This window comes from Schistocerca piceifrons, chromosome 5 (assembly GCF_021461385.2).
Source record: "Schistocerca piceifrons isolate TAMUIC-IGC-003096 chromosome 5, iqSchPice1.1, whole genome shotgun sequence".
Classification (NCBI taxonomy): domain Eukaryota; kingdom Metazoa; phylum Arthropoda; class Insecta; order Orthoptera; family Acrididae; genus Schistocerca; species Schistocerca piceifrons.
Window position 1 is genome coordinate 472,302,627 of NC_060142.1, and position 12,910 is coordinate 472,315,536.

General features: G+C 42.9%; 1 protein-coding gene and 1 non-coding gene across 3 annotated transcripts in view; one reads left to right on the plus strand and one right to left on the minus strand.

Moving 5' to 3' along the window:
- Positions 1-12,910, minus strand: part of LOC124798566 (protein O-mannosyltransferase 1) — a 163,266-nt gene that overhangs the window by 99,304 nt on the left and 51,052 nt on the right. For both annotated transcript variants that reach the window (XM_047262025.1, XM_047262026.1), the window contains exon 5: positions 5,745-5,919. In XM_047262025.1, coding sequence (XP_047117981.1) covers positions 5,745-5,919 — 175 coding nt within the window. The remainder of the gene's footprint in view (positions 1-5,744; positions 5,920-12,910) is intronic.
- Trnaa-cgc lies at positions 10,700-10,772 on the plus strand. The gene has a single exon. It is a non-coding gene; the product is annotated as a tRNA-Ala (tRNA).

Below are 12,910 nucleotides of genomic sequence, written 5' to 3' on the forward strand. Positions count from 1 at the left end.
TGCAGCGAAGAGCTGAAACTAGCCAGTACTGTGGAATTAAACATTTCATTTCAAATACATTGACTACCTCTGCGGAAAAGGTTAATAAAAGTCAAATTTCTTTAGCAAACAGATAAAAATAACTTCATTGTTCTGCAAGGTGGTTACTGTTTGACAGTCAGAAATGTGGAAATAAAATAAAATCTGAACTAATGACATATTTTAATTCACTTGATAGCTCCCGCCACAGATATCTGTTTTGTTTTCACATGACGTGAGAGTAAATGAAGGGGAAACAGCAAAATCACTAAATGTAAACACGGGTCATGTGAAGACTATCCACTATAAATCAGACTGCTCTGCGCATCAGCCTCAGATCTACAATATTTGTGAACCGGGTCAATACTAAAAAAAAGTCGAATTTGCAACAATATGTTCATCTTGTAGCACACATCTTTCTGAAAAGTCTGAAACATAAAACTTATGTGTTCGAAGAAATATAAGACATGTTATTTGGTCTTAAGTGTGCCAAAGTGCAGTGCCACGCCTCTTCATAAAGCATTCTTCTATCGCACTTCACTGAATTTCGCTCTGTGGAATTGAAACGTGTATATTTTGTACCGGATGCCATCAAACTATATTCAGGACAGTGGAAGTTGAAATGTCCTGTGGTGCCTCTCCTGCTCCCAGTCGGCCGGTTTGACAGCCCGCCCCTCTTTAAAAAAAACCTCGCAATTAATAGAGGATGGGATTATTTGTAACTGGGAGAATAAGAACTCTTCAGAAAATTGGCAGTCTTTACTGCCTATTAGCTAATAACTTGCTGTTTTGTGTGACATAAAATTAAATATAGGATACATAAAACCAATAAAGAAAAGAGACAAGCAAGAAAGTACATGTTTCTTGAAAGTACATGTTTCTTCAATCCTTAGCTCCTAGCATTTTTTCCTCTCTAATCTTGCTACAGCTTTACATGGCATGCTTCCCTTTCTGCGAAAGAATCTATTACCTCATCAAAGCTTGTCAAACGATTCACTACATGAAAAATTGAAATGTCGTTATCTAATTCTGAAAAAGCTGTTAACACAAATAATACCCAAGATTGGTGTGGTTTCTCGATCTGATTACGTCTATTTCGTCACTGTCTGCTAGATAAAACAAAAGAGGTCTTTCTAATATGGCAGCAATTTTGTAACACACCAAATAAACGAGACTGTTTTGGAACAAATGGCCAGAGTATAATTCACGAAGTGCCAATATCAAATGCCTATTAGGCCTACTACAAGCAAAAAGCTTTATGTTAGAAAATAGTTCCACATTTCATTCATATGCACCAGCTTCTCAAGCCTGAGATCGAAAAGTAGTATTACGAAATTTTTATATAAATTTGGAATCGTCTTATTCTTCCATAATTTGTGTGACGTCCCCATTTCTTCTCCTTCCTTGTTCTAACAAACAACCTTGTCATCACCAATTCTGCACCTATTCCTACCATTATCAAAATTTGTTCACCGATTAATTTCACTAACCCTGACAATCCAGGTTTAGTTATCTCGCAATTGTTTTCCGGTTAGGCGTTATTACGTGTTCGTACAACACGTTTTCCGTGTTACTTCCAAAACAGAACTTAAGTGGCTGCTAGCCGGGGACTGTACAACTGGTCCTTACTAGTGTAGTGACATGGCCAAAAATTTTCTGTCAAAATTTCATTTTCTTGGGAACACCGAGAACAGTTAATAATCTTTCTCACCTGTTATTCCTGTCAGTCGTTTATTTCCATTCTGGTAATCTGAATCTACGGATTTCGCTAGTAATTACAACAACACTGATAATTCGCAAACCCAATCAATCACATAATCAGACAGTGATTGGCATTCATTCGTTCGGCTTTACTCTGCTCAGCTCGTATAGCCCCGACCCCTTTCGTCTGCGGAAAGTTTATATCTAGATATGATGAAGATTCACCTGACAGAGACATCACATATAATATGCACGCTTTCAAAAATCAACTTATGATTCATTCAGAAATCAACTTAAAATCTGTTCAAAAACCAACAGGGAAGCGTTTCAAAATAATCGATAGACAAACATGCGCTGGATGCTAGGCGCTTTGTGAAACAAGTTTTTTTTCCCTCCAGAATATGAATTTGGCGCCCCATTTTCCTGGCAGCATCTAGCTGTTTGCTGCGACTGCTTGCACAAGCAATAGCCACATTCCTGTAGTCAGAAGCAGGAGAATCTACTGCGCATGAGCCCGCTCGTAACTGCTAAAATGTATCTAATGTAAAAAGTTGTGACTTCACACTCATCAGAAGCAATTTGTTGTTATGAAGCATTGCATAGTCTTCCTAAAGCCTCTGACATATTTTGCTGATGGCAGACGCTTGCATGAGCACTGTGTGTCATTCTTGTATTTGGTGCATTTCTTTTGCAATTTAAGTTATTTTCGTTTTTTTTTTTCTCCCATTTATGTTTTATTGTTGAAGTATTATTCTGCAGTAGCAGGATATAGTAATATCCTTTGTTAGAGGATCGGTTCTTACCAGTCAAAATTACAAGAATGTAACTAAAAACTAAAACAATGAAAAATTCCTGGAATCCTAAAAAATTCCCGGGTTTTTCCCAGTTTTCTCCCGGATGAAAAAATTCCTGGGTTTTTCCCAGATCTCCCGGGTCGTATACACCCTGTGTGTGTGTGTGTGTGTGTGTGTGTGTGTGTGTGTGTGTGTGTGTGTCTATATATATATATATATATATATATATATATAAAAAAAACAAAGATGAAGTGACTTACCAAATGAAAGCGCTGCCAGGTCGATAGAGACACAAACAAACACAAACATACACACAAAATTCAAGCTTTTGCAGCCGACGGTTGCTTCATCAGGAAAGAGGGAAGGAGAGGGAAAGACAAAAGGATGTGGGTTTTAAGGGAGAGGGTAAGGAGTCATTCCAATCCCGGGAGCGGAAAGACTTACCTTAGGGGGAAAAAAAGGACAGGTATACACTCGCGCGCACACACACACATATCCATCCGCACATACACAGACACAAGCAGACATTTGTAAAGGCAAAGAGTTTGGGCAGAGATGTCAGTTGAGGCGGAAGTACAGAGGCAAAGATGTTGTTGAATGACAGATGAGGTATGAGAGGCGGCAACTTGAAATTAGCGGAGGTTGAGGCCTGGCGGGTAACGAGAAGAGAGGATATACTGAAGGGCAAGTTCCCATCTCCGGAGTTCTGACAGGTTGGTGTTAGTGGGAAGTATCCAGATAACCCAGACGGTGTAACACTGTGCCAAGATGTGCTGGCCGTGCAACAAGGCATGTTTAGCCACAGTGTGATCCTCATTACCAACAACACTGTCTGCCTGTGTCCATTCATGCGAATGGACAGTTTGTTGCTGGTCATTCCCACATAGAAAGCTTCACAGTGTAGGCAGGTCAGTTGGTAAATCACGTGGGTGCTTCCACACGTGGCTCTGCCTTTGATCGTGTACACCTTCCAGGTTACAGGACTGGAATAGGTGGTGGTGGGAGGGTGCATGGGACAGGTTTTACATCGCGGGCGGTTACAAGGGTAGGAGCCAGAGGGTAGGGAAGGTGGTTTGGGGATTTCATAGGGATGAACTAAGAGGTTACGAAGGTTAGGTGGACGGCGGAAAGACACTCTTGGTGGAGTGAGGAGGATTTCATGAAGGATGGATCTCATTTCAGGGCAGGATTTGAGGAAGTCGTATCCCTGCTGGAGAGCCACGTACAGAAGCAAATAACCAGAGCCACTTCCTCATCCCCTCAAACCCAGAACCTCCCACAGAAGAACCCCAAAAGTGCCCCACTTGTGACAGGATACTTTCCGGGACTGGATCAGACTCTGAATGTGGCTCTCCAGCAGGGATACGACTTCCTCAAATCCTGCCCTGAAATGAGATCCATTCTTCATGAAATCCTCCCCACTCCACCAAGAGTGTCTTTCCGCTGTCCACCTAAGCTTGAATTTTGTGTGTATGTTTGTGTGTCTATCGACCTATATATATATATAGGGAGACATTTCACGTGGGAAAAATATATCTAAAAACACAGATGTTGTGACTTACCGAACGAAAGTGCTGGCAGGTCTTTGTCTTCACAAATGTCTGCTTGTGTCTGTGTATGTGCGGATGGATATGTGTGTGTGTGCGAGTGTATACCTGTCCTTTTTTCCCCCTAAGGTAAGTCTTTCCGCTCCCGGGATTGGAATGACTCCTTACCCTCTCCCTTAAAACCCACATCCTTTCGTCTTTCCCTCTCCTTCCCTCTTTCCTGATGAGGCAACAGTTTGTTGCGAAAGCTTGAATTTTGTGTGTATGACTTACCAAACGAAAGCGCTGGCACGTCGATAGACACACAAACAAACACAAACATACACACAAAATTATAGCTTTCGCAACCAACGGTTGCCTCGTCAGGAAAGAGGGAAGGAGAGGGAAAGACGAAAGCATTTGGGTTTTAAGGGAAAGGGTAAGGAGTCATTCCAATCCCGGGAGCAGAAAGACTTACCCTAGGGGGGAAAAAAGGACTGGTATACACTCGCACACACACACACATATCCATCCGCACATACACAGACACAAGCAGAGACTGAAGTGAAGAATGAAATTTTCATTTATTGCTTAAGTCTGCATTTATACAGCATGGATACTTGAGACTTGAAAACCTATCTGGAACAATATAGTTTCATCTGATCAAATATTATGGTATCAGTGATCTGACTTCCATCCGATTTAACTAAAACAATGCTGTGTGTCACATTAAGAAGACCAAAGAATGTAAATCATGACACTGCACCTTCAGAATAGAGAATAATCACTGAAGTTGTACCATGGGAAATGAAATTGGGTCCACTCTTCTTCTTGTTATATAGACATGATCCATCATCGTACATCCAAGAAGCAGAAAGAGTTATCTTTGCTGACAAAATACTGCAATCAAGCTTAATGGTAAAACATCCAACACTTGAAAATGTACATGAAACTTTCCTGAAAACTGATAACTCATTTTTTGCATACGGACTGTCACAGGATTTAAATAAAGCATTGTGGATAACATCAGATTTTGGAGATGAAAATATCAAAAAGTTAATTTACCTTTCCTATTTACATCCTCTAATATCCTGTGGCATCAATTTCTCAGATAATTCACAATTGAGTAAATAAGTATTTGCACAAAACCAGGTAATAAGAATCATTTGTGCTGTTCATTACAGAGGCTCTTGGAGACAAGTCTTAACGTACATTCGTAAAGTGGAAACAACTTTGTTGTATACTAAGAACCATGCCTTTAATCAATCACATCATGAATAGCTGAAAGAGCACAGCATGTATAAACATAACATTAGAAAGAGAGATTATTTACAATCTCCATCTTCAGCCATAGTATGATGCAGTAAGGACAAGGATATTAAGTGCGAAAAAAAATTATATATAACAAAAATAAAATAAAATAAAAAAAGTCTAACCTCCTACCCGGTGAGGTATATAATTCAGCAAGTAATAAAATTAATTTCAATCAGAAACTGAAGTTCTACCTGCTTGACAACTACTCCTACTCCATTGAAGAGTTTCTGAATGTGTAATAATATGGATTATGGTGTGGTTTTTAGAAGAGGAAGGAAGGAAGGGGGGTAGTGAGAAATAGGGAACAGAGAGAGAGATTGAAGCATGAAAAGTCACAATTACAATCCATCAAACATGCGAATAACTGGAGGAGGTATCATGAGGTACTTACCACAAGGCACATGTGAGAGAGACAGAACCCATAACAAGCCACAACCACCATTGCACACAGTAAGGGGCTGTGCTGTAGTGTCGAAACTTCAGAATACAGAGAAGCCCAAACAAAGCAAACAGCAACAGCATTGATTCCATCAGGATAAACCTTGACTGTGTCAGTAAGGCATTGTCTGTAAACAAAAATACACAGACGACATACATTAATCAAACTCAAAATTGTTCAAGATAGATGAAATAGTTGTATTTTGTTAAATGAATTGAAGAAGCATGACATGAAGCTTTACAGGCTATAAGGCATTGAGATAAAGGTTCCTTCTACTGGTGATAAGAAACAGGAAAGAAAGAATGGGAGGCTAGAAATGTTATGAAGGGAGAGACTGTCTGAAAACTCACTGCTGTTGAAACAATGGTGAAGCCGTGTTAGGCACAGTTTAGGCAACGGTGGATTTAAGTCAGCTTTCAAGACAAATACGAGCCTTGGAAGAAAAAATTCCAGACAAGAATTTCAATCAGGTGCAAAAGATGATTTACTGCCCAAACTACACCTACTTCTGGGACCACAGGAAGAGCCTTTCACATAATGGGACTTTAAAAACTAATTGACCTGATGGAAAAAAGAAAAATCGTCACTATGGAAAATAATGAGGCAAAGTGAAAGCAAACTAGAATAAGAAAGCTCTGCCTTGACTAAAGGTTTCACTGGTCTGGAAATGATTCTCTGCCAAAACATTTAGTGAAGCTTTTGCCCCACAAACAAAATGAAGCTTGCGGTGAGATACAAATGCACAGTGACAAAATAATTATACTTCTAAATAATAGATTTCAGCTATCAGCTATCTGCCTGAAGAATAATTAAACTCTCTGTAAGTTGGAATGAGAATAAATACTGTGTGATCCAAGTTAAAATTCCATAAACACAATGACCTACATTACAAAGAGCTGACTTCTTGAATGAGGACAACATGTGGGCTCTGAAAAGTCTAACCATGGGTGAGAAATTCATTCACTGGAGTATGGCTGGATATCTTTTTGTAATGGGTACAATTTTTTAGCAAACAACCATGATTCCATCGTGCAGTGTGCAGGAGAACTGAGTGCCAATGGGAGAGCATGCAGATTTTATCTATATACCACCTTCCACTTGGCTCCCAAGCTGGGTCTATAGCTGTCCAGTCCACAGTTCATGACCTGGAGCACGTCCAGTGCTCAGTGTGAGATTATGCATACATGGGTTAATCCAATGGGCTGCTAATTCATTGGTGTTCTGCCTGCATCAGAAACCTGTTCAATGCTGTAACTATTTGTTTCTTTTTACCTTCTAATTAATCCAAATGTCTGTTCACAGACTTTGCAAAGGTTGTAGCTGCAGTCAAAGTTGATTACCCTATAACTAATTTCAATCTCAAGAACTTATTTTATATCACAGTTCCAATAGTGCAATGTCTATGCCAGAATTTTTTATAGCCATTCCTGTGCAACTATGAGACACAATGCTTTATTGTTGCATGTTTGTTTTGGTGCAGTAGTCAGGTTCACTGCTGGTGTTTGCGCCAGTGATATTCAATTGTGGTACTGTCTATCCCAGGGCTTCCCAACGAAGGTCCGCAGACCCCTTAGGGGTCCGCCGTTTCTTTCTAGGGGGTCCGCGGCCACCTTTCAAGAAATCATGTAAAATAATGAGTAAAATTATTGAATAATAATGTGAAAATCAAATTCATCGCTTTTTCTTTTTCATGTGAAAAACGTGTACTTTTACTTCAGGTCGTATTCCCAAGCAGCCTCTGCGGTTCCTAAGTGAGAACACGTACACAGTTTAGTGCCAAAGAATGCGGCTTCTCTGATCTACTGTTTCGCAAGAATACGGGAGTCGTCTGTGCGCCGGCTCACGGTGCTAGATGCACTGAAACCTTTTACACATGCGCGGAGCGAGCTTTGTCGACCAATCACAGCGCTCGCTGGCACGTATGCGGCCCCAGGCATCATTAAATGTTAAACTTGCTTTGTCAGTGCACTACCTATTTCGTAAGTCGATTTTTGACCAGTTTATTACTTATAACATGGATCGGTGGCTTAAGTCAGGATCATTGAAGAAGGGTGCAGTTTCTCCATCGCCTTCACAACAAGGAGTTTCCAGTTGAAATGAATGAGGAGGGAGGATGACGAAAGGAAGAACAATCACAAGAAGCTCCACAGCCGGATTTATTATGTGAAAACGCTGCAAGTACTCCATTGGTTGCAATATCCTGTGGAAGTGTGATAACCAAGAAGTGAAAGTACAATGAAAGCTATTTAGAAATGGGCTTTATGGAGACAAAGGAGGGTAAAGCTCAGTGTGTAATTTGTGCGCCTGTCCTTCCGAACAGATCAATGGTTCCAGTTAAATTGCGCCGTCATTTTGAAGGTACTCACCCGGGCTTCCAGGCTAAAGACATCGATTTATTTAAAAGGAAGAGTGCTGAACTAGCTGCTTCTCAGCATTGCATGAAAACTCTTGCAAAAACAATTAATGAAAATTCATTAAAAGCTTCTTTCTTGGTTAGTTATCGAGTGGCAAAAACAAGCAAAGCTCATACCATTGCAGAAAATCTCATAATTGGATCGTTAATTTCAAGATGTTTTCATTCATCTCTAAACCAAAGACTATTGATACTTTGGGAGAGGGGGACGGGAAGGGGGGGGGGGGGGGGTCATTCGGAACATGGCACTTGCATTAAGAAGCTTTCAGTTCCCATGGGTTTCACACTGAAATTTAAAGTTACTGTACTCTTGACGGACTAGGGGTCCGCCAGCTGGGAAGGTTGGGAAGCCCTGGTCTATTCTATACACCATACACCCAATTTTTCAAAACAATGAAACCATGTGCGGTGTCACCGCCAGACACCACACTTGCTAGGTGGTAGCCTTTAAATCAGCCGCGGTCCGTTAGTATACGTCGGACCCGTGTGTCGCCACTATCAGTGATTGCAGACCAAGCGCCGCCACACGGCAGGTCTAGAGAGACTTCCTAGCACTCGCCCAGTTGTACAACTGACTTGCTAGCAATAGGTCACTGACAAAATACACTCTCATTTGCCGAGACGATAGTTAGCATAGCCTTCAGCTACGTCAATTGCTACGACCTAGCAAGGCGCCATTACCAGTTACTATTAATACTGTAATAATGTATCGTCAAGAGTGATGTTCAACATTTATGGATTAAAGTTAAGTATTCCACCAGCCACGTCCGTTTTTTCTAAATTCTAATTTCCTTGACCTGTTCCAGACCTCACGCCAGCCTGTGTGAGCTAAAACGCATGCCTTTCAGCTTCCTCCTGTATCCCGGTGTTGGCTCTCCTGCCAACCCACAACATTTGGCGATGAGGCCAAACCGCGTTCTTATCGATATTGCCCTGATTTGCTTGTGTAATGGCTTCACCACCATCTCCAGATGTACTGTCTGAATTTTATCGCTTACAGAATCAGCAGACACAGGCCTTACTGGATGGCCTTGGACAGCTCGTCCAGGGTCAACGTGCAATGCAAAACGACACAGCAGCAGCCACTCCACAGCTAACGCAGCCACACCACGCTGTTGCACCAACTTTTCGACCTTTTGATGCTGCACTGGAAAGCTGGACGGAGTGGTCATGCCAATTTGGATTCCATCTCGCCGCCTACAGAATTCAAGGTAAAGAGCGGCAGCCTTTTTTGTTAGCTTCAGTCGGCGTCCAAACGTACCGTGTGATAGTCAAATTATTTCCCCGATGCGACGTAGCAACTCTGTCCTACGACGAAATTTTGTCTGCATTAGATGCATATTTCAAAGAATCAGTCAATGTAGTTGCGAAAAGGTATACCTTCTTTCGTACAAAATGTACGGCAGGTCAGACCAATAGGGAGAGGGTTGCAACCTTGCAAGGCCTTACTAGGGATTGTGCTTTTGAGTGTCAATGTGGACGCCGTTATTCAGATACTATGGCACGTGATGCCATTGCACAGAACGTTTCTGATGTTCGTATCAGGGAACAGATTTTGAAACTAGTCAATCCCTCCCTTCAACAAGTGATGGACGTATTGGATCAGCAGGACACACTTGACTTTGCTCAGGAATCATTTGAAACTTCACCAACCGTGTGTCAGGTTAACCGGCCCACCGGGCGGAGCTGCACGGAGCAGTAAACAGCCCTCGTGCCCGGCCGCACCGCTGCCGCCAGGCTCTCAGCCACGTGTGCCGCGCAGGCAAGCAAATGCAGTGCTAAAATCATGCCCGCGGTGTGCCACTAGACATTTGCGTGAGAATTGCCCGACACGCCAGGCTATTTGCTTTTTCTGTAATAAAACAGTACATGTTCAAAGTGTTTGCCAGAAAAAGCTCAGATCGGAAACTCAAAATCATTCCAGGCCCTTTGCTTCGCGCCGGAATCGGAATCGAACCAAGGATACTCAGGCTCGTGAAACTTCGCCCATGGAAATTCATGTAGTTCATCCCACTCCGCCCAGTGCCACTCTCTCTAACAGTGACTGTGTTCGTCCCACACATAGTGTGCGTCGACATCGCTGGAAATCCCGTCAAGTCACAAGTGATTATGTACCAGTGTCAGTTCACGTTGCACGAGACAGTTGCTCTTGTCGTCAGCAGGACAATAAACTTTTTGTAGACTTGGACATTAATGGCAAAGTGATACCATTCCAGCTCGATACTGGGGCTGCAGTTTCACTGATCAATCCAGACACGTGCAAACAGCTGGGCACACCTCCGTTGCGTGCCGCAAATGTTAAGTTAACTAGCTATTCAGGTCAAGATTCCCCTGTGTCAGGACAGTGCAGCCTTCTTGCAACATACAAAGGACAAACAAAACTTGTGTCATTTTACGTCCTTCGTTCTTCTTCTGCAGTGAACTTGTTTGGCTTCGATTTATTTCAATTGTTTAACTTGTCTATAGTAAATCAGGTCCTATCAGTGAACCTCCGAGCGAGGTGGTGCAGTGGTTAGCACACTGGACTCGCATTCGGGAGGACGACGGTTCAATCCCGTCTCCGGCCATCCTGATTTAGGTTTTCCGTGATTTCCCTAAATCGTTTCAGGCAAATGCCGGGATGGTTCCTTTGAAAGGGCACGGCCGATTTCCTTCCCCATCCTTCCCTAACCCGAGCTTGCGCTCCGTCTCTAATGACCTCGTTGTCGACGGGACGTTAAACACCACTAACCTAACCTAACCTATCAGTGAACCAGACTGTGCCTTCAGACAGTGTTTCTCGTCTACGTGAAGAATTTGCAGACATTTTTGCACCGGGCCTTGGTTGCGCTAAGAACTATAAAGCACATTTGGAACTGAAAGTAAACGCGCAACTGAAATTTTTCAGAGCGCGCAATGTTCCCCATGCATTGCGTGATGAGTTCGCAAAAACATTACACGATTTGGAATCACAAGGTGTAATTGAACGTGTGCAGGCTTCTCTCTGGGCATCACCCTTAGTAATTTTGCCAAAACCTTCAGGAAAATTAAGACTTTGTGTGGGCTTCAAGGCAACAGTGAATCCACAACTAGTGATTGCAACTTTTCCTTTACCCCACCCGGAAGATCTTTTTGACAAACTATGCCCGGGTAAATATTTTTCGAAGTTGGACCTAGCAGATGCATACTTGCAAATATCGGTGGACGAAGAATCCCAGCGCGTTTTGGTGGTTAACATGCATCTTTGTTTGTATCGATTCAAACGACTGCCATTTGGGTGTGCATCCGCCCCAGCATTGTTTCAGCAATATCTACAAACTGTTTGTGCGTCGGTCCCTACTGCAGCCAACTATCTGGGCGATAATGTGATCTCCGGAAAGATGGAAGAAGAAAATTTAGCCAATCTCAGAACATTATTTCAGGTCATGCGACAAAATGGTCTTCGCTTGCGGAAGGACAAATGTGTGTTTTTTGCTCGGGACTTGCCCTACCTGGGACATGTACTCAATGCCCAAGGCATACACCCCAGTCCCGAGCACCTCCGTGCCATACAAGACTTGCCTTCGCTGCAGAATTTGAAGCAGCTACAGAGTGTGCTGGGAAAAATCAACTATTATCATAAATATATCCCACACGCCTCTTCCATTTCAGCTCCGCTTCATCGCTTACGCCGTAAAGGTGTTACGTTCGTCTGGACGACGGAATGCGAACGCGCCTTTCGCCAGTTGAAATCGGCGTTGCTTTCCAATACTTGCTTTATGCCATTCGATCCCCAGAAGCCCCTTTTGTTGATGGTGGATGCATCGGATTTAGGGATCGGTGCTGTGCTTGCACACAAAGATGGATCGCACAATCGCCCTATTCCCTTTGCGTCCAAATTGCTCTCGTCTGCGCAAAGAAATTATTCACAGATCGAGAAAGAAGCATTGGCTCTTGTATTTGGTGTTACAAAGCTTCATGATTTCTTGTATGGGCATCACTTTACCATCATCACAGACCACAAACCTTTGACATCGCTTTTTCATCCGAACAAGCCTGTACCTCCACGTACAGTGCAGAAATTCATTCGCTGGTCTATTTTCCTCTCGCAGTACCGCTACGAAATCTAGTATTGGCCCACTGCTAAGCATGGAAACGCCGATGCGTTGTCCCGTTTGCCTGTTGCTGAGGATAGAGCATTCGATTCCTCCGAACTTGCTTGCATGTTCATTGATGCGGAAACCGATGACGTGGTCGCCTCGTTTCCGATTGATTTTCGTCGTGTAGCTACTGCCACTGCTGCCGACCCTGTCCTTGCTACCGTTCTGCATTTTGTTGCTACGCAATGGCCCTTGTCAAAGTCACGGATTGGGGATCCGTTGGTTCACCGATTTTTTGCTCACAAGGAGAGACTTTTTGTTCGATGTGGTGTTTTGCTGTTGCGTTCTGATAATGATCAGTCCAGGGTCGTAGTCCCACGTTCCTTACAGTCCTCTGTTTTACAGCTTCTCCATCAAGGACATTGGGGTATAGTGAGAACGAAACAACTTACTCGTCAGCACTGTACTTGGTTCGGAATCGATGCCGCGATTAGGAATGTGTGCTCTTCTTGCACGGTGTGTGCCGAACAACAATCAGCCCCACCGCGGAAATTCTTTGCATGGCCAAAAGCCACTTCCCCTTGGCAACACTTACACATCGATTTTGCTGGTCCATTCCGGAATGCTCGATGGTTGGTTGTGGTCAA